At 34.4% G+C, this 18892-nt stretch overlaps 2 protein-coding genes across 3 annotated transcripts; both read right to left on the bottom strand.

Moving 5' to 3' along the window:
- Nucleotides 1–167: 167 nt before the first annotated feature.
- LOC8259763 (syntaxin-121) lies at nt 168–2202 on the bottom strand. The gene is made up of 2 exons (XM_048380116.1): nt 1064–2202; nt 168–905 (listed from the first exon to the last, which is right to left on the bottom strand). Exons 1-2 carry the CDS (start codon nt 1614–1616, stop codon nt 451–453), a joined length of 1008 nt encoding a protein of 335 aa, XP_048236073.1. The 5' UTR covers nt 1617–2202; the 3' UTR covers nt 168–450.
- Nucleotides 2203–3425: 1223 nt separating this feature from the next.
- Nucleotides 3426–17762, bottom strand: LOC8259762 (trafficking protein particle complex subunit 8). Of its 2 annotated transcripts, none has more exons than XM_048380115.1 (28): nt 17352–17762; nt 17164–17258; nt 16570–16669; nt 16156–16260; nt 15838–16000; nt 15138–15258; nt 14944–15006; nt 14673–14753; nt 14439–14533; nt 14198–14348; nt 13484–13570; nt 12622–12741; nt 12413–12541; nt 12225–12322; nt 11949–12072; nt 10714–10821; nt 9320–9461; nt 8634–8741; nt 8485–8533; nt 8288–8363; nt 6660–6845; nt 6434–6544; nt 5935–6099; nt 5674–5832; nt 5139–5372; nt 4578–4751; nt 4352–4464; nt 3426–4247 (listed from the first exon to the last, which is right to left on the bottom strand). In XM_048380115.1, exons 1-28 carry the CDS (start codon nt 17509–17511, stop codon nt 3707–3709), a joined length of 3858 nt encoding a protein of 1285 aa, XP_048236072.1. In that variant the 5' UTR covers nt 17512–17762; the 3' UTR covers nt 3426–3706. The 2 variants fall into 2 exon arrangements, with proteins under 2 accessions (XP_048236072.1, XP_015577797.2); XM_015722311.3 differs by having other exon boundaries at nt 8485–8539; nt 17352–17761.
- Between the last annotated feature and the right edge of the window lie 1130 nt (nt 17763–18892).

Here is an 18892-nt window from a genome sequence, read left to right as displayed (position 1 = left end):
ATGCATGTATGAACATGTTTTCCATAATCAATTGCCTAGTAAACCTGTCTAAATCCATAAAAGAAAATGCTAAAGAGAAAGAAGTGTACTGAAGAAATTAGAAATGCAGGAAACATGTAACAATATAACGAAGTAGGAGAGGGAAAAAAGAAAAGAAGAAATTGTAGTTACAGAAAAGAATGTAATAATCAAACCCCATAAAGGCCTAAGCACAACAGAATCAATGGCAATTAGGAAAGCTAAGCTTTCAATCCAATCTCAACGTAACTGTCCTAAATGATCTGCTAAACTATGCCCTTTCCCATCAATATTCTGTCTTTTAAAAAAAGAGGTGAAGATAAGAAAACTGTATAGAATCAAGAAAATCAATGCTCAAAGTTTCAAACTAAATAGACATATTCAACAAAAGAATATAATATATATGTATACAAGCTAGAAACTAATCAAGTTCTACGCTTGTGGTGGTGATGGTGGTGGTGGTGTTGGATTCTGAATAGGAGCTGGCTGGTTGTTGCCACCACCACCACCTCCGCCGCCCCCATCGTTGTTCTCCCATGGCCTAACGGTGAACAACACCACAAACAAGATGATGACCAGCAAAATAATGATGGCATAGCAAGTCCATTTTCGGGTATTCTTCTGCAAAGTTCTAGCAGTTTGCAACTGCTGAGTTCCTCCTCGGACAAAGGAGCTTGCTCTCTGCATATTGCTTTCTATGTCATCCAATTGCTCACCTTGAGCTTGCACCAATACTGCCATGTCCAAGAACACTTGATGCAGCTCTTTTAGATTTTTCTCCATCTCCTTTACAGCATCGTGCCTCTCTTGTATCTCATTTATAGTATCCAAAATCCTTCCTCTTCCCTGTTCTTGAATTGCTTTTTGCAGAAAAGTCTCGCTCTCACCTGAAATCAAGAATACCCATTGAATCAATTTACATCCTATCAAAATTGATCTGGGTTTAACCAATTTGCATTCTGATAGTCGTCTTCACAACTATAAAGTTCTGAGTTCAAACCCAAAGCATCCCCAAATTAACAAAAATTAAGATTCAATAACTAACCTGTAGAGATCAAGCGATCAAGTGTCTTTTCATCAGGATTTTCACCGGTGACAGTATAATACCTTCTCTGTACAGTCTCTCTATACTCAGTTGATATCTTCTCTCTCAGGCTATTAAAACTCTCCATTGAATCTTTCAGTTTCTTCCTCAACCCGTTGACCACAGAGGTTCTGGTTCTGTCGGAAGAAGACCCAGGTCCACAACCAGGTAAGCTCCGGTTAGCAGCGTTGGAGCGATCCAAAGCCTCTAACCGGACCTTGATGAGCTTGGCTTTCTTCAAAGCTTGAGCAACATCAGCATCCATTCTTGACCTTAAATCTTTAACAGTTTTAGCGTTATGTAGAGTCTTGCTTTGCTCATGAGCAGATTGAAGACTCTCATTCAGCCTCTCTAATTCTTTAAGCTCATCTTTAACAGACTCAACATCTTCAAAGAATTTATCCAAGTTAACTCCACCTGTAGATGGTGTTTCTGTCATCTGGATCACATGGTGATCAGGTGAGCCTTGCTCGTTGCGAAACCGAGAGAACGAACCAGAAAATAAATCATTCATCCTTTTTCTCTATTTGCCTTTGCTTTTCTTGATCTTTCTTGTTTTTCTTGATCTTTCCTGCTTTTCTTGTTTAGCGCTAGTTTTCAAGGGGAAAAAAAAGGAGAGAGAATTGGTTTCTTGGGAAGGAAACAAATGAGACTTTAATGGGTAGAAGGAGAGAGAAATGATGGGTTGGGATTTTCTTGGATGGCTGGCTGCTAGAGGAGGAAGAAGAAGAAGAAGAAGAAGGTGGGGACTGGTCAACTGGGTTCCTAGTTTCAAGTTTGAACTACTCTTTATTTTTAAGGGAGGAAAAGATGCAAGATGATTATTATTTAGATAAGTCAATTTGGCGACAAGGTGTGGAGAGAGAGAGGGTCTTATTGAACATTTCTTTTCTATATACCTAAGTTTCCTGGCAAAAGAAAAAAAGAACCAAGGAAATATCTTGGAAGGTGTTGTTGAGGTAGAAACTACACCGGGGGATGTTGATGTTGAATCTTGAACCGAGTAAAGGGTCTAAATTGAAAGTTCTTGTTGCTGCTGCTGTTGTTATTGTTCATCTAAGACGCGTTGTGGTTTTGGACTTTTGCTTTAAATGATTTGATTTGGTGGGAAAATTAAGTTTTAGGAAAGAGATTTTGATAGGTAAACATTTGAGACTTGGCCTTTGGAGTTTTATCTTTAATACTCTTCCCTTTATTTCTTACCTTTCAGAACTTGACAAATCAAAAAATTCTGAAACCTTTAAGAAGGGGGGATTGATTCTCACTTAAACTAAGTACGATATTTACAATGCAGTTTCAGGAATTATTAGGTTTGATATATCTGAGCCACTAGTTTGTATTTATTAAGGTTTGATATATCTGTACAAGGTTGTTCAAGTGAACTTCAAAAAAATTTATCGTATTATCTACTAGTAGTAGATATGCATCTCATAACCTAACAGATTGAGATGTTTAAATTATGATGTCCTACTTTTCTTTAAGGACAAAAAAAGAAAACTTTGGACATAAGGGTAAATCAAAGCTTCAAGTTTTCAACAATTTTACAAAAGGATTGATGACATTGAAATCGTCTTAGATTACAAGTTCTATTTGAAATCTCTTTCCATTCACCCTTGCATTTGGTGCTTTGGTATTTCTGCTCAAGTAAAATACTTAAAAATTAAAATTCTAACTAGAGATTGAATGAATAATGAGATGATTTTCACTTATAAATAAATAAAATATATAAATCTACTAAATTTATCTGACACTAATCATATGTTGATATCTCAATCTCGAAGATCTAAACCATTCAATAAGAACTTTCCAATAATAGTTTGAATGATGACGAAAAGTAAGTTGATTCTGAAAAGAAGACAAAATTTTCCTAATATATTAAGAACTATCACCTATATTTCTCCACTAAAATAAGATAAGATTTTAACTAAACTTTCTCCATCTTTGTGATCAAAGTTCAACTCCCCTCCTTTGTTCTTTGCCTTGCATGACCAACTTCACTAGTCCAAGATTAACCTAGATTCCGCCAGAATCATCAATAATCAATTAAATTCTGGCAAATCTAAGTTTCTTTTGTTAAAAAAAAAAAAAAAAAAAAAAAAAAAAAAAAACTTGTAAATCAACTGAAAAGGCATCCTCTTATCTAAAGGATCAATCCATTAAATGATTCCTCTATAAATGTCTCCCTCAACAGGCCATAATAGCTTTTCATTTTACTCCTCGATTATAAAGCTAAGCAAGTTCAGGATAGACTAATAGATTGGTTTGGGGCATAAAAATGGTTCGTTAAGGTCATATCAAAAGTAATAACTTGAATCTTGTAATGTAAAACTAAGAACAAATCGGTCCATTGCGATGTGACCAAAAAAAGTACCAATACATAATTAAAATCAAAGACAATCGTTTCATTCTCACTATTATTCTAAGGGACAAAAGAATGTAGCCTGTTTCCTGCTTACTCTGTGATTTCTATCAATACCTACTTTTTGTAATAAAAAGAAAAAGAAAACAAATACATTGGAATAATAATTTACATGGAAAGTATACAAAAATTAGTACATTTTAAGAAACAAGAAAGGAAGCCAAGAAAAACTGTGAGCCCAAATCTCAATCAGATGGGAGCACAGTAAGATAGTAAGGATATCCTGGGCTAGTTCCTGAGATTTGTGTTGTCTCTCCTACATTTCCTTCATTGTTAACAGGCTGAAGATTCCAATTCAAGACATAGTTTGATAAATCATATGTACCAGGGGAAAATACACAAATCTGAAGAGGAATCTCAGTTGAGGACAATGGCTCAAGTTGAATTCTGGTAGAGCTTGAGCCAGACCAAATGAATGGGGAGACGCTTTCTGGCGATTGTAACCTTGCCACATTGGTTTCAGGAACATCAGAAATTATTTTAATGTCATTCTCCAGAGATAGATGGTGCCAACCTGTTTGGTTTCTAGAAGTAACTGCACTCGCATCACTTAATTGACCATTGCCACTGGTAGAATCAAGGGTATTAATGGCCACAGATGCAACAGCATCTGATGAGTTGTAGACGGGCATTCTTAAATTAACTTCACAAAACGAAGCAGAAAACTTATGCCGTCTGAACCGAGGCCCATCCACTATCCATGATATTGGGCTTGTGCTAGCAGTACTGCAAAAAAGGAAAATGGAAATTCAACTGATGAAAAGATGGAAAACAATGAAATCCAACATCAATATTATAAATCTAAAATGAACAAGTATTACGAGGCCTGCCTGCAATGACATGCATGATGAGAAAATAAATGGGGAGGATTAGATATCCCAGTAGCGTTATCACTTTTCAGCAGCCTAGAGATCAAAATGAGATCCACCGTATTCACACTTTCCTGATTAGTGTCAAACAAAAGTCATGAATTGCTGATAGAGCAGCACATACAGTATCAATAACTGAATAGCCGTAAAAGAAAAGCAAAAAATGTCAAGAGAAGAAAACACCAACCTGATTAGACGTTTCATGCTGCAGTCTTTCATAATCATGAAAATCAGCCAAAGGTGAGCTAGATATATCAAAAAGAGTATTTTTGCTGTCCTCAGGAGTCAACCTTACATCACTTCCAGGAAAACGAGAAAGAGACAAGATTTTTTCTCCAGTGCCTAATGATTTCCTACGACTCTGAAGCCAAAGAAATTTCATCAACAAGATTATAATGCAAAACACAATTCGTTGATGTTTAAAATGAGTGTATATGTATTTTAAAAGATGAAACTAAAAGTCCAAGCATTTAACAGATTCTATGATGAAGGTATTGTGACATTGATGAGTCTGTCAAATATCAGAAGGCGGCATCAGATATTATTAAGAAATTTTGGGAGAGGAGAAAAAGAAAAAGTTATAGGATTGATCAGAGATCTCACAAATGCTTTTAGACAATTCAGCAGTTATTTTACAGAGGGTCACATCATAGATAACAAAAGCACAAGAAAGTAGAATGTGAAAACAATAATGTTTTCTGCATCGAAAAGGAAGGGGGAAGGATAACCAGGAACCGGTTTCACCAACCTTAAGCATGAAGAAACATGAGAATGCTTGACCAGCAATTAAAGATTGTGAAGGAAAGATGGCATCAGGAGGTTGAAGCAGAGAAATTTCCCATTGGTGTCCAACACATGATAACTGATTAACCTGGAAACTCTCTGAACTAGTTTTGTTGACAAGATCCATACGCACAAGGAACTCTTGCAATCTTGATGGACAAGGACTGATTGCAAATGACAGATCTAGTGATGGTAATACCTATTAAAAACAAAATCCACCAGGTTAACATTGAAAACCAACCCCACAAAAAAAATTCATTCTTGACAACAGGAAAAGAACACATAGTAAAATAGATGACATGAACAAAATTACATGCTCGCTTTATGCAAAAAGTATTGATCCAACCATCAGCTAAAATTCCAATCAGAATTCACATTATTAGTCTCGGCAGCATCTCATTTTAAGCAAAGTTATTAGGATTCAGATAGCAGAATGCAATTTTATTGAAGATGAGAAGAAATTGACCAAGAATCTGCAGTGACCGTATTTTAGTGCAGACCTGCAAATCATACTGCATGCGTAAAGTGCGGTATCTCATGATACTTGATGCATCCCCCATCTCATAGTAAACAACCATATATAAGGAAATTTTTCCAGGAACAGCAGCTCGAAGCCAAAGAGGCCACGATAAAGGTTTCTCTCTCTCTATTGAGATATCCTGAAATAACAAATAAATGTGAGGCGCTTAGCTAAAAATAGGCTGACACTAATTTGGTCAGATTTACCAAAACAAAAGTACATGGCAGACTTCCGTGCAGACCTCTGGAAATACAAAAATGTCATGCAGCTCTTTCTTGGAATCAGCAGGTACACTAATTTGTTCAAACTCTGTCTTCTTCTCTAAGCATTCTGGAATTTCGCAGTTCAAATCTTCACCATTCCCAATACTCATGAATCTAGGATTACTGATCTTCATTTTCAGATTCTGCCAGAAATTTTACAAACCATGTAATGAACTTAATATAATGATAGATCATTGCATCTCGCAAACAGACAAAATTGCTCTTGCACTAGAATACAAACTTAGAGAACAAACAGTTTCTTTGCATTGGTAAGATGGGCTTAATATACTCCCGAATAGAAATAATTTGGCAGCCAGTGTTCAGCTTAAGCAACAGTACCAAATAAATGTACAACAGCACTAAAAAATCAGGCCTATTGCTCAGAAGGTCAACCTGATTTTATTTCCCAAGGAATCGAGAAGTTTCACCACATTACCCAGTTACCCAGGACTAAAGGAATGTACAAGAAAAGCATACCTTTACAGAGAACTCTGATTGGTTCCTCAACTCTAAAACAAGATGCCGCAAGTCTCCTGCATATGCCTTTTCAGGTAAAGAATGAATAATTCCCTCCAACTTGGGTAGATTCTGAACACAATGAAAATAGGCTTAGCAAGGAAAAGTTTATCAAACTTGATCTACAGTGCAAATTAGGAAAACAAAAGAGCAAGGTGAGGGGATCAGAAAGGCTATTTGCCTGCACCTTGATCACTATAAATTTCAGGTAACTTTTAGGGGAGTGCTTAGCCTTCCTCCTTCCTTTTGTGATTTTCCCCTTTACAAGATTGGACTCTAAGTTGTAGTAGCCCAGCACTGAACCTGACAATTTCCATCTAATTCCAACAATTTTGAGACTGCCTTCTACTTTCGGAGTGACTGTCAAATGCACCTGAAATGGAAAATGGGTTGTTAACCAGAAGAGAGCTTCCCATAATAAAAATAACTTGAGAAACAACGTATCTAAATAGGAAATTATTATGGGGAATAATTATCAATCATCAAGAAAGAGGCAATCGGGGAGTGGCCTAGTTGGTATTCTCACTTAGTGAGAATTGGGCTCGAATTTGAGTCTCCTTGTCTGCCATCCACCAATTTTGGTGAGAGTTTATCACCTTTATTGTGAGTTATATGCAATGGGACAGCTTCTCTTGTATGTAGTCTACAACACAAGATCTCCAATGAATAAAACAACAATCATCAAGAAATGAACTTGTTGTATATCCTTTAGTAATGATTATCGTTTCAACACAAAGGGAAGAAGAAGAAACTACAAGGAATTGGAGAAAATGTCCGCTTGGAGAAACATGATAAACTAAAGTTCTCGTACAAATTAAGGATTTCCAACTTGGATGGCCATCAAACCAGAGAAGAGAGGAAGAAGAAGAAGAAGAAGACTAGCCCATTCTCCAAACCAATTCCCCATTTGACCAGCTGGGCTGGTACAGGTCTGACAGGCATGGCTCCAACCATTTGCACAATGCAGATTACTAATAACAGATTACCATTTAATTAAACTGTCCGAATTTCTTAACACCTGTTTCTTAGCAAGGGGGAGAATGCTAAGGGTGGGGGAGAAGAGAAACTCAAGTATTTAAGCCTGTTTCTACAAGGTTGTGCAGTTCCACTGAACTTGTAAGGTTCTTTAAGTAAAATCTTAGAAATAAAATAATCATTAAACTTTTGATAAGGGGACACTGACTTACTTCTTTCTGCAAGTATTTTAACTGTCCGAATAACCAGTGAACAGAGAACCATTCATGGTTTCCTATTCTTCAAGGCTTAAAACGGAAAAATGGACTGGGATGATCCACTCATTTTCTATCCCTAAATCTTCATGTATTTCTTAATAAGTGAATACTGTAAATGCCACATCATTATGTCCACTAGTGCAGAAAAGTAATGACAGAGGGAAGATGAACACAGAAGGGATTGTGATCCTCCCAAACTGCCATATAGGCAGAGTTCCTCGATTGCAACCATGTCAGTAGATTCCACTCTTTCCCCGATTATGAACATTGCAGGTGCTTATTAGTGTTCATTTAGAAAATTGGATGCTTGAATTTTGGCTCCCAGCCAAATTTCTAGCTCCACCTCTGCAGCATGGGAACAAAATTATACCATGGCACACATGCCATGCCCATATACAGTGAAATCTACCCACATAAAGATATGTCTATTGGTCATCTGAGCTGCTTCTATAAAATGGAAAACAGAGGAAAAAAATACCCCAGCAGCAAAGCCAAGAAATATAATTGTAAATTTTTCAAAATGTTACCAGAACCTTAAACAGAAAATATTCACCCAAACTTAATTCCACAAGGCAGCACTCACCAAAATTTTTTCATCGCCTTCCAATGTGAAATCAGCCTCTGATAAAGTAAATAAAGAATTGTCAGAGGTCAAATCCCTGCAGTCGTCAAGAAATTGTCCAAATTAATAGTGCCAAAATGGGAAAAGAATATGGGAACATTACTATAGAATGCTTAAAAGTCACTTGGGAGAAAGTAAGGATTTATTCATTTAATTACCCTAATTTTTTACACTCCTCGTCATTCTGATGTTCTGTGGCTGAGCTACCTGCATCTACATAATCATTAATAAATTAATTACCCGAATGCATAGACCTAATATACATTGTCCAAATTATACAAAAGGAAGAAAGGGAAAAGTATCTCACCGGAATTCATGTCATCTGACCCTGAAAGCTCACATATCAAAGACACACTACTCAATGAAATAGGTATTTTCAAGGGGTTCTGAAATTCAATCCGCACCTTTATCGCTTCTGCAGAAAAAAGAAAAAATTTAAGAATAATAAGGGTAATTGAATTGTCTTCCAGCTATGCTGTATGCCCGTACATGCCACTGCCAAATAACTTGTGCATGTCTATGTTGAAATCAACATGAAACTTTATTACCGAAAAGTCTGAGCAATATACAAAAAATGACACTCAATTTATCAGCTGACTCCATCCACTATAGTTTTTAGGCATACACCAAATAGACAACACACTTTTGATATGCACTCACATCAAGCCACGTCTTCTTCTAAAATATGTATGATTATAAATTTTAGAAAGAAACAGAACATCAAGCAAAACACACCGGAGAAGTCCCAGAGGAGACCTAAGAAAAAATTTAGTAAGTAACACCTTTTCCTAAACTTATCGGTTATAAATTTGGTTTGAACTCAGAAGGTATACCAAGCAGGCAGATAGTTTAAACTCTGAAGGGGCTTTCATTCCAATTGGAAGTCATGTTACTACCATTCAAGGTGGTTGCTCTCCGTACAGCTATGTTCTCTTTATCAACTTAAATTAGAAAATTGAGATAACTTTATGCTGAATAATATCACCTTCATACCTCCAGCCACACAAATGTTTGCATCCTTGAAACTTTTTGGTACAACTTTTGATTGCAATTCCAACCAGTTACTCTTGGCAGCAGACAACAATGGAATCATGTCCTCCTCTAATGATCGCCACACACTTTCTCTAACACTTGCCTGGAATGGTAGAAAAGAAACAATTAAATCAACCACAATATAACTTCTAGTCAGAGAATCTCTTTGCATTGAGGATTAATAGCATAATCATGATAATGATCATAATCCACAGAACAAATAACAATAATAGAAAATAATTGATGTAATAAAATGACACTTCACAAATTGCAGCACCTAAAAATCAATCGTGCTATCTCTTTACCAATTAGTAAATATAAACAGTTAAATGGTAAAATCATAACAAAAGCACAAGCTTCATCTGTTTCCGGATTCATAATCAATAGAAGCCAAGATCTACCCAAATGCCTCATGGCTAAAACCTTGCCATCATCAGTCATGAAGATCAGTCAGGCAATTAACCTGATGTAGTTAGTTTCTTTGCCAGGAAATATGTGCAGCCAAATGCCAAAGAATAAATGTCAGATACATACATCACTAATATAATTTAAATTCTAACATATCAAATGCACTTTTAATAACAATAGCTTTCTGTGTAGTCAAAGCTTTAATAAACCAAATGCATTATTAAAATCATTCTTGCATGTCACTTTCGTTCTGTTACCTCTGTGGTTCATCTATACACCTTCAAACCTAAGTCTAGAATATATAAGTGATGAGCATGAATACACACACACACACACACACACACACATATACATATGCAATCAGATGAATTAACAAGTAGGATTAGAAATTTAAATGTTGAATCCAAATGATATAAAACATTAAGACAAAACAAAGGACGCCAATTACAATTTATGTAGAGCAAGAGAAGAAAAATGATGCAGTGAAAGAAAACCAACAGTCTGGAAACATTTATTTATGAATCCCAAAATTTAAAAGTTTCATAAAAGAACCCATATGAGCAGGCATGCATCTGTCTGCAAACAAAGTCAAATAACCAAAATAAATTAAACAGGAAAAGTAAACAAATTAACATAAATAACTACTTTCTAAATTTTTCTCCTAAATTTTGCAGTCTTTAATCTCTAATGGCTGCCCCTCCATCACCAGTTGGCTTGGCCAAATCTAGATCATACACAAATAAGTACTTTCTAAATATGCATTTGTCAGCGGGCGTGCATCTGCCTATGAACACAAGTACTAGGCATCTGTGCATAGTGTGTAACCCAAACAATTTAATGATATTCATGAAACAAAGAAAAAGAAGCAGATTGAAAAAGAAAAAAGCATATTGACAAACTATAAGTAAAAAAGCTCAAGTCGAAGATACATATGAAATTCAACTTACAACTGCCGGTGATGCATAAGTTCTATGATCTTCAAAAACAAGCTTGAGCGATGAGATATTGATAACAGGTAACTGAAGTCTTAATGCCTCAAATGTTTTCCCTGTTTTCTACAGTATCCAATAATAAGAATGTCAAGTTCATAAAGACCTGTCAAACAGAGAAAGGGAAAAAGAACTCCTTGCATATACTTTTGATAAATAACCTTCAGACCAGAAGAGTCACAATGTACTAACTGGACAATAAGGATCTAATTTGTTTATACTGTTAACAAAATAGCAACTTTTCAACCTTGAATGTCCTTTATACTTCATGTGAGTACCATGGTAATTTGGGATTTTCTCAAATTATGAAATATTTTTCAGCCTTATAGACCCTTTTATCTGAAGCCTCAGAAAAATAGAAAGATTTAAATAATTACCTTAATACTAGGCAGTATGAACATATAAATCAAATTTTGAGCTTTGCAATGCTTTGAGAAAATATAAAGTTATGAACAAAGAAATAGCAAGAAGAGAGGCAGAAGTTCTTTTGTAAAATAAAAAATGGATAGAAGAGTAAAAGTTTTATATGGAAAGAAAGAAAACAACTCGGAGCAAGAAATAAAGAACCAATAGCAATAAAAAGTTAAGCCTCAAAGATTAACTCCAATGTATCCTGTTCTTAGCATTCCTGATCATCTAATTAGATGACAAAGTCTCAAAACAGTTCTTTGATCAGTGAATTCAACTTATGCTAGTGCCAGTAATCTTACAGGGCTTATACTTAAATTAATTTACTTAATAGAGTACAATCAAGAAGATAATGAAAGCATCACTATCTTAATTTTTCCATTGCAATACCAAAATTTATTTTTAGAAAATTAATAAATTAATGAAAGCAAAATCTGTCAGTAAATGATGTAGAACAGCCATTTTTGTGCAACATTTGAAAACACAGTGCAAATTAGAGTTATCAACGACAGCGCATAGCATACTACCACAAATTAAAGTGAGTTTGAAGGTATTCAACCTTCAATCTAGTTTTATAGAAAATATTCACCAGATTAAAAATATTACAATATTCATAAAATATATCACATACCATTATTTTGGTAAAGCAGTTAATACGGGATTACACAAGCTCAGTTAAATGTGGAAGGATTGAAAATAAGGATAGACATTGAGTCTTCTTAGAGCCATGGACTTTGTTTCTCTAACAATATCAAGCAAGCATGACAACTAAATGTAGCAATTACCTGAACAATTTGAAGAAATTCTTGCAGGAATAACTCCTGTGTTGTCTTGGACTGATGACTACATGTCAGGACTTCCAACATATGTGTCACAGCTACATCGTACATCCCAAGAAAGGCATACCATCTACATCAGGCAATAATATACAAGCACAAATGAATACTGTAAAGATATACAAGCACATATGAATACTGTCAAGAATCTACTGTATTATAAATTCCACAGTCCCAACATGTCAATCAGGCAAATTCAAGCAGACCAAAGCCAAACTAACTCACTGTCCAATATGGAAATAAACGTGATCTTTGATGTAGCTCCATGTAGTTCCCTTGTAAACCGATATAGCACTTCTATATGTGCGTATTGCATGTTTAATCTAGGAAGATCAACCAATGAGGCAAGAAACATTTTCAGAAGAAACAATATATGATAGGCCAAATGTACATTTTTGCATAAAATAAAGTACCTGATCACATTTTCTATAGCGATCACCCGAAAGAACAAGATGAAATCCATACTTGTGTAGCATGGGTGGTTGAGACAACAGGTAGCAATAAGATGCTTGCTCAAGCATAACAGCTGAATGTAGTATTTCCTAAAATAGGAAAATATTTGTCAATATCACAAACTAGGTACTTTCACTCACTTTGATTCAAAGGAATACAATGAGCTCACCTCACTGCAAATGCGAAAGTAAACAGCAGCAGCCTCTTTGTATTGATCTCTTGTCTTTAACATTTCTACCCACCAAAGACCACAACGTACAGCATTTTGCTGACCAGACAGCCCCATTTTCTGCATGTGTATCAGACTCAATGTATTTAGACAAAGTTGAAAGAAGCATTCTAGAATTGAGTTAGCTTGATTTAAGAATAATCCGCCAAATTAAATGTCCAGGGCCGCACACAAAAAACAAGCAGCCCCGTAGATGATTTGGCAGTCATCTTAAGCTCAGCGACCTAGTCACTGACACCCTACTCCACATCAGGGCATAAAACGATCCTGTTTGGTGGTGGACAGGCAATTATGGCATGAGAACAAGATTGGAGAAAACATGGTTTATCGAATAACAAACATAATAATAATCAATCTCATCATTCATCAAACTAATTTTAGCTTCAATATCCCAAAAGAAGTTCTAGAAAGCCAAAAATATCCATTATAAATGCTGATTGTTGCAGAAACAGATTAGCAACCAGCTAAAATAGCATACAAATTACCCATTACAGTAACTCGATAGATAACTAAGTAAGAGTTAAAATACAACTTCCTAACTACTATGAAAGAAACTAATCACTTCAGACCAGTTACAATCATTTCAAGATATAAATTTCCAATAGAACATTATAATTCAATTTTCTTCTTAATTCCCTGAGCATCATTTCACCAGTCTTAATTAGAGAAATATTAAGATCCAAGAACCATCAACAGAGAAGGATTTCAAAGATGCTGCAGCATGTAAGTGTTGTTTCCTAAGATTCTAAGACTAACACAAACAATAATACAGGAAGACAAGGCACGAAAGAGCTATACATACTAAATAAGTACTAAATGCATTTTCCATGCAATATTCTGCTTCCTTTCTGGACTGATCCAACATAAAGTATGCAAGGCCCATCATTTCCTGCAGGAACAAATGATACAAATGAAGACTGTCCTAAAAAGAAGAACTTGTTAAGATTATACAAAGTACAAGAGAAAACAAGAAAAACAATAAACAAGGAAAATCAGGCAGGATGGCTAAGTGATACAAAAAAGAGTCACACACTATTGGGTTCCAGTGTAGAATATTTTGAACACGCAGAAGGTTTTTGATTTTGTAATTTTTCAATCTTGCAAATGAAGGATTTTTCGTAAATGAGCTTCCCTCCCCTTCTTTCCCTATAGCCTTTCTCTAGCTGAACTAAAATCTAAGAAATGGTATTGAATGTTGAAATCTTATGCTTGATCTCACATAGTAGTAGATCAAACTCATGATGGTAAAACGAACCTTAAAAAGAAAATACAAGTATCATAGCATGTCAAGAATAGTTCTTCACAAACATCACTCAACATGTGCATGCATTGACCAGGTTTCCATGTAATGCGCCAAATCAAGATATATACTCCAGTATGAGAGAGAGAGAGAGAGAGAGAAAGAGAGTTCTGCTCCATTATTAATAATGGTACAAAGCATCATAAGCTAGAGAATGACAGGCCATCTATCCAAATGACCAAAAGCAGAAGAATATAAGTAAAGATGTCAATTTACCTGGACACCAGCATAGCGCTTCCAAGCCTTATCAAGCTTATAATCCGTGGATATTAGCCGATAATTTGATAATGCAAGTTCATAATCCCATAACATGAAAGCATAGTCACCCAAAACTCTAATCTGAGACTCAATAGAACTGAAAGTATACCTTCAATAGAAAATGTAAAACCCAAAATTAGGGGAAAAGAAATAAGTAAGCATCGTGACATGACAATAAGAAAACATTTCGACAACATACATGGGACCATCGAGGGAATCTGGTGTATCTTCTTTCCCTTTTCTCCACCACAAGTTTTTAATTTGGTTTCTAAAACCTTTCCTTGTAGCAGATACCTAATCATGATGACATCAAAAGAAAATTGAGAAGACAAGAAAAGGAAACATAATAAATTTAAAGAGGTAATACATTAAAAAGGAAAAAGATTTTTTAATTAACAAACTCTAAGAGAAAAGAAAAGCAGAGGTTAACCACCTGCTGATTGAGCACACGAACTTTCTGCTCCATGTAAGGAATGATGTATTTAGATGATAATTCCTGCATCAGGTCTTTTATCTGTTCCCAATTTATACAAGTTAATTTAAAGTCTCTATTGCAACTCATACTGAAGTCAACTAAGCCTTAATCCCATGTTTGGGTCAACTGTACGAATTCTCTTTCCCCACTCTCTCTATTGCAACTCAACTTAGAAAGAAAAACGGAGTTATGGTTTAGATCATTAGCTAGTAATGATGGAAGAAATTACCTCCTTAAGATCATCAATATTAAGAAAACAACCAAGGTGCTGATTCGGAGAAATCGCCGCCTTCTGTTACCAAAGAACAAAAGACTACAGCCTTAATCTTACTCATATTGTCCGATATTCAAAGCAAAGATTACATACCAGATAGAGTGATCTTTGAAACATAAATAAATTTATGAAATTAGGAAGTAGCTTACACAAGAAGCCCAGAGGTTTTCATCATGTTTAATCTGCTCATCTTGAGAAGAATTAATGCAAAGCACATGACAGTCATTAGAACCAAATGTATTTTTCATCTCTGTTAGAAGCTTTGTTGCTCTGCAATCAGCCAAATAGGATTCATAATCTAGCCACATTACATTCAAGCCATTAGAAAATTTATCTCAAAGACTCTAGCAATTGACTCCTAATACTTAACAGAATGAATGGACGTTGGAGAATACTTAAAATAAATAAAGAGTAGAATAGAGATGGAAAAGCAGATTTTAAATGTTAGAAATTAAACATGGTAACAGGACTACTTTCCTTTACCCCGTTTGATACTAAGAGAAAAATGAGGTTTTAGTTAAGAAATCATAATTCCATAGGTCTAATCTATGTCATATCAAAGTGAAAGTCAGATGCAGATCAAAATGTATTTATAATGGATAACAACATGCAAACATAAACTAATTCTCTGCAATATGTAGAATAGCATTATTTTTCTCTCACACACATTTTCAGGTAGAAGTAATCTACCTTTATCATTAAGAATTCTCTCAGATTATAAGAGAAAGAGAGCAGAAAAACATCATATTGCTGAGTGGTCACTTCTATCTTATGCAATTATGTTGCCATATTTATAAAACCTTCAACATAACAAAGATTTCCAGCATAACAATAAGGAAAGACAAGTACTTCTCTGAAGAGCCATCTTGATTATCATGCACCAACAAATAATGCTTCAAAATCTTTGGGTCCATGGCCCCATCGTTAAGAAGAGAGGGCAACTTGTTAGTATTGAACAGGTCAACAAATCTGTTGATAGGCTGTTCATCCTTTGAAGAAACAACCAGAAGACCTGCAGATTAATTTTAAATCCAAAAGAATGTTCACAATTAGAAACAATGGGAATAGTTGTTCCATGAGAAAAATGAGCTGAAACTATTGAGCTACAAAATTATCATGTAAAAACAAACAAGAAGTAGTAGTTTCTGACAATTTTTGAAAGCTTACAAGCCACAGGATGGTCAAAAGCTTCATGGTCTGAAAAAGACACAGTGCGGACAAGCTCTTCGTTGACAAATTGAAACCATGAAGGTAAACTTTCAGATTCAGAGCCTACAAGGCACAATCATACCACATGTCTCAGCTTAAAGCAAGAATATAAGTTCAACTCTCCAATAAAGAATTTATTAGAAATACCACGTCGAAATACTTCTTAAACTCAAAACAAGAAAGAGAAAAATAGAAATAAGAGTCTAAGACTGCTGTCCCTAAAGAACTATCTCAGTCAGCATATTTTTGCAAAAAGATAAACAAAATAGTATATTTGCAAGAACAATTATCAAGCACAACTTAGTTTCAGTGGTTATACAAATAGTAGAACTACATACGGACATTCATGTATATATAACAGTTTTAACTTACTAGCTAGTGCATCAGCAATAGGAGGCGAATCTGAGCTCAAGTCAGTATGATCTTTCTCCCCAGCCTGGGTAATAACATGCTTCAGTCTCTCTTTTGCTACCTAGTCAAACCAAAAATAATGTTATTTATGCCTGTACAACCAACAACACTCAAAAGAAAAACTCAGTTGCAGCATGGGAAAGCATGTTCTTAGGCATCAGTAACCCAAATTTACCAATATATTCCTGTATCCTACTGAGCACAACAAAAGCAGCTGAGAATAAGAAAACAACATGACCAACCAGCATTTCTAAAAGCCATGAAAAACTGAATTAGGCCTTGTTTGGAATAACTCGTGCACAAGAGTATAAATGAATTGAATTTATTGCAAACATTTCGCTTTTGACATGTTTTCATTTCCTTTTCTTTCTTTTTTTTTCCTTTTTCAGGTTAAAATAATTGAATTCCAGCAACTATAACCTTTCCAAGCATGAGAACTGACTGAATTGAATTGAATTGAATTCTTGCAAATAATTAGATTTACCGAACACTGTCAAAGTAATAAAAACTGAAACTTTTAAAGCTTTTCAGCTCATATAAACAAAGCATTATTACCTCTAGATTTGGTTGCCGAATATCCGATTCATAAAATAACCTCAATTTGAAATTGTGCAGCCTATAAGGTTGATCACTCGATGTCCGTACAGGAACTACAACAAAATAAAATCCAAAACAACACCTCAATTGCCCAATTTACACCACACTGACGCCTCAGAATTTACGTAAGAGTAAAAGAGACTAACCGTCGATGTTACTGAAGTTGCAAAAAGGACTAAGCATCTCAACGAAAGAGAGACCATTCTTGATGCATGCTTCTTCTACGAGTGGCGTCCGGAGCACCATGACTACCGGAGTTATTTCCTCCATTAGCATTTTGCCTAGCGGCGTGCTAGCTGGATCCATTGGTGTACAGGTACCGGGTTCCAAAATGGAGTCACACTGTGTTTAACTCGGCTAATAGGGATTTGTTTTCTTTTCCTTTTTTCCTTTTCTGGTTTGGAAGGGGTGTTCTGATCGGATCTCTCCCAGTCTCCCTTCAGTGCTGATAGAAGAGAGGGAGAGCATTTGTCAGTGAACGGGTTAGCGTATGGCCCGTCTGGGTTTTTTCTGACTGGGCTTTTTGACGGTGCATGGACTGTCCATGGTCTATCCTAACCCGTGTATCGCCATCAAATTTTGAAAACTTTTGAATCAAATAATTAAAATAACCTTGAGATTTACTCAGTTATACACTTTAATCCTTTCCAGTTTTTTGTCGACATACATTGCACATGAGTGTTAATTATTATAATCATATATATTATTTTATTGTGTAATTTTTATATGTATTAATTTAAATATAATAGAAATGTTACTTAAACTCATCATTATAAAATATTTTACAACTATTTTAATAATAATAAATATCAAATAAAAAGAAAAAATAATTAATGAGAAAAGGTACATCTACTTGAAATTATTATTTAGTTGATATTTTCATCAATCATGTTAATAATTTTAAAATTAAAACAAAAAAATGATAAAAACACAATGAAACAAATATCTTTTTACACAATATATTATTTTTAACTATAAATAATATTTTATATAATATTTTATTTATTTTTAAAATACTTATTCATGTTATTTTAGTAGTTATGTTATCCTCTTTTTTATTTTATCTATTTTAAAACTTTAAAAACTTAATTAAAAATAAGATATATTATTCAAATAAAATTTTATATCTCGAATATTTAACTAAAAGTTCCTTTATTAATCACATCTTATGTCCTAAGGATACATCGAATTACCTCTTAAAATACTTTATAAACCAAGTTAATATTTTGTCACTCAAATGAAGCAAAATTCAATGACATGATCAAATTATAATAGAAATATTGTCAAATATTATAATAGTCTCTAAGAATATAATATGTTTTTTATTTGATATTTTTTTGAGTTAATTTAATACAGCTTTAATAAAATTATAGTTTTATTAAAAAAATCTATATAATATTATATGTTTTATGTTTATTTGGTAAATATGACCCATTCAATTTAAATATTTTTCTAAGTGTATGAATTATTATACATTCTTAATTTAAACTACCATAATTTTTTATATATGAGAAATACCACACTTATAGTATCGTATAGATTACTATACAAAAACACTAAAGATTATTTTCTATATAGATTTCTCTATTCTTATTTTTTAGTTTTTAAACAAACTTAATAATTTATTATGTATAGCGTCATATTTGTATTTTGATATATTTTCTATATTATTTAGTAATTATTTTTT

This window comes from Ricinus communis, chromosome 10 (genome assembly GCF_019578655.1).
Source record: "Ricinus communis isolate WT05 ecotype wild-type chromosome 10, ASM1957865v1, whole genome shotgun sequence".
Lineage (NCBI taxonomy): Eukaryota > Viridiplantae > Streptophyta > Magnoliopsida > Malpighiales > Euphorbiaceae > Ricinus > Ricinus communis.
Note: the sequence above shows the minus strand (reverse complement) of the source record. Positions and strands in the feature narration are given on the sequence as shown.

Excerpts from the sequence above, each read along its gene's own strand:
- LOC8259762 (XM_015722311.3), bottom strand. The coding sequence starts at position 17,511 with ATGGATCCAGCTAGCACGCCGCTAGGCAAAATGCTAATGGAGGAAATA. Across the intron at positions 14,349-14,438 it reads GATTCCCTCGATGGTCCCAT|GTATACTTTCAGTTCTATTG; the intron begins GTATGTTGTCGA and ends TTTCTATTGAAG. Across the intron at positions 12,742-13,483 it reads ATGCATTTAGTACTTATTTA|AAAATGGGGCTGTCTGGTCA; the intron begins GTATGTATAGCT and ends ATACACATGCAG.
- LOC8259763 (XM_048380116.1), bottom strand. The coding sequence starts at position 1,616 with ATGAATGATTTATTTTCTGGTTCGTTCTCTCGGTTTCGCAACGAGCAA. Across the intron at positions 906-1,063 it reads TGATCGCTTGATCTCTACAG|GTGAGAGCGAGACTTTTCTG; the intron begins GTTAGTTATTGA and ends TCTTGATTTCAG.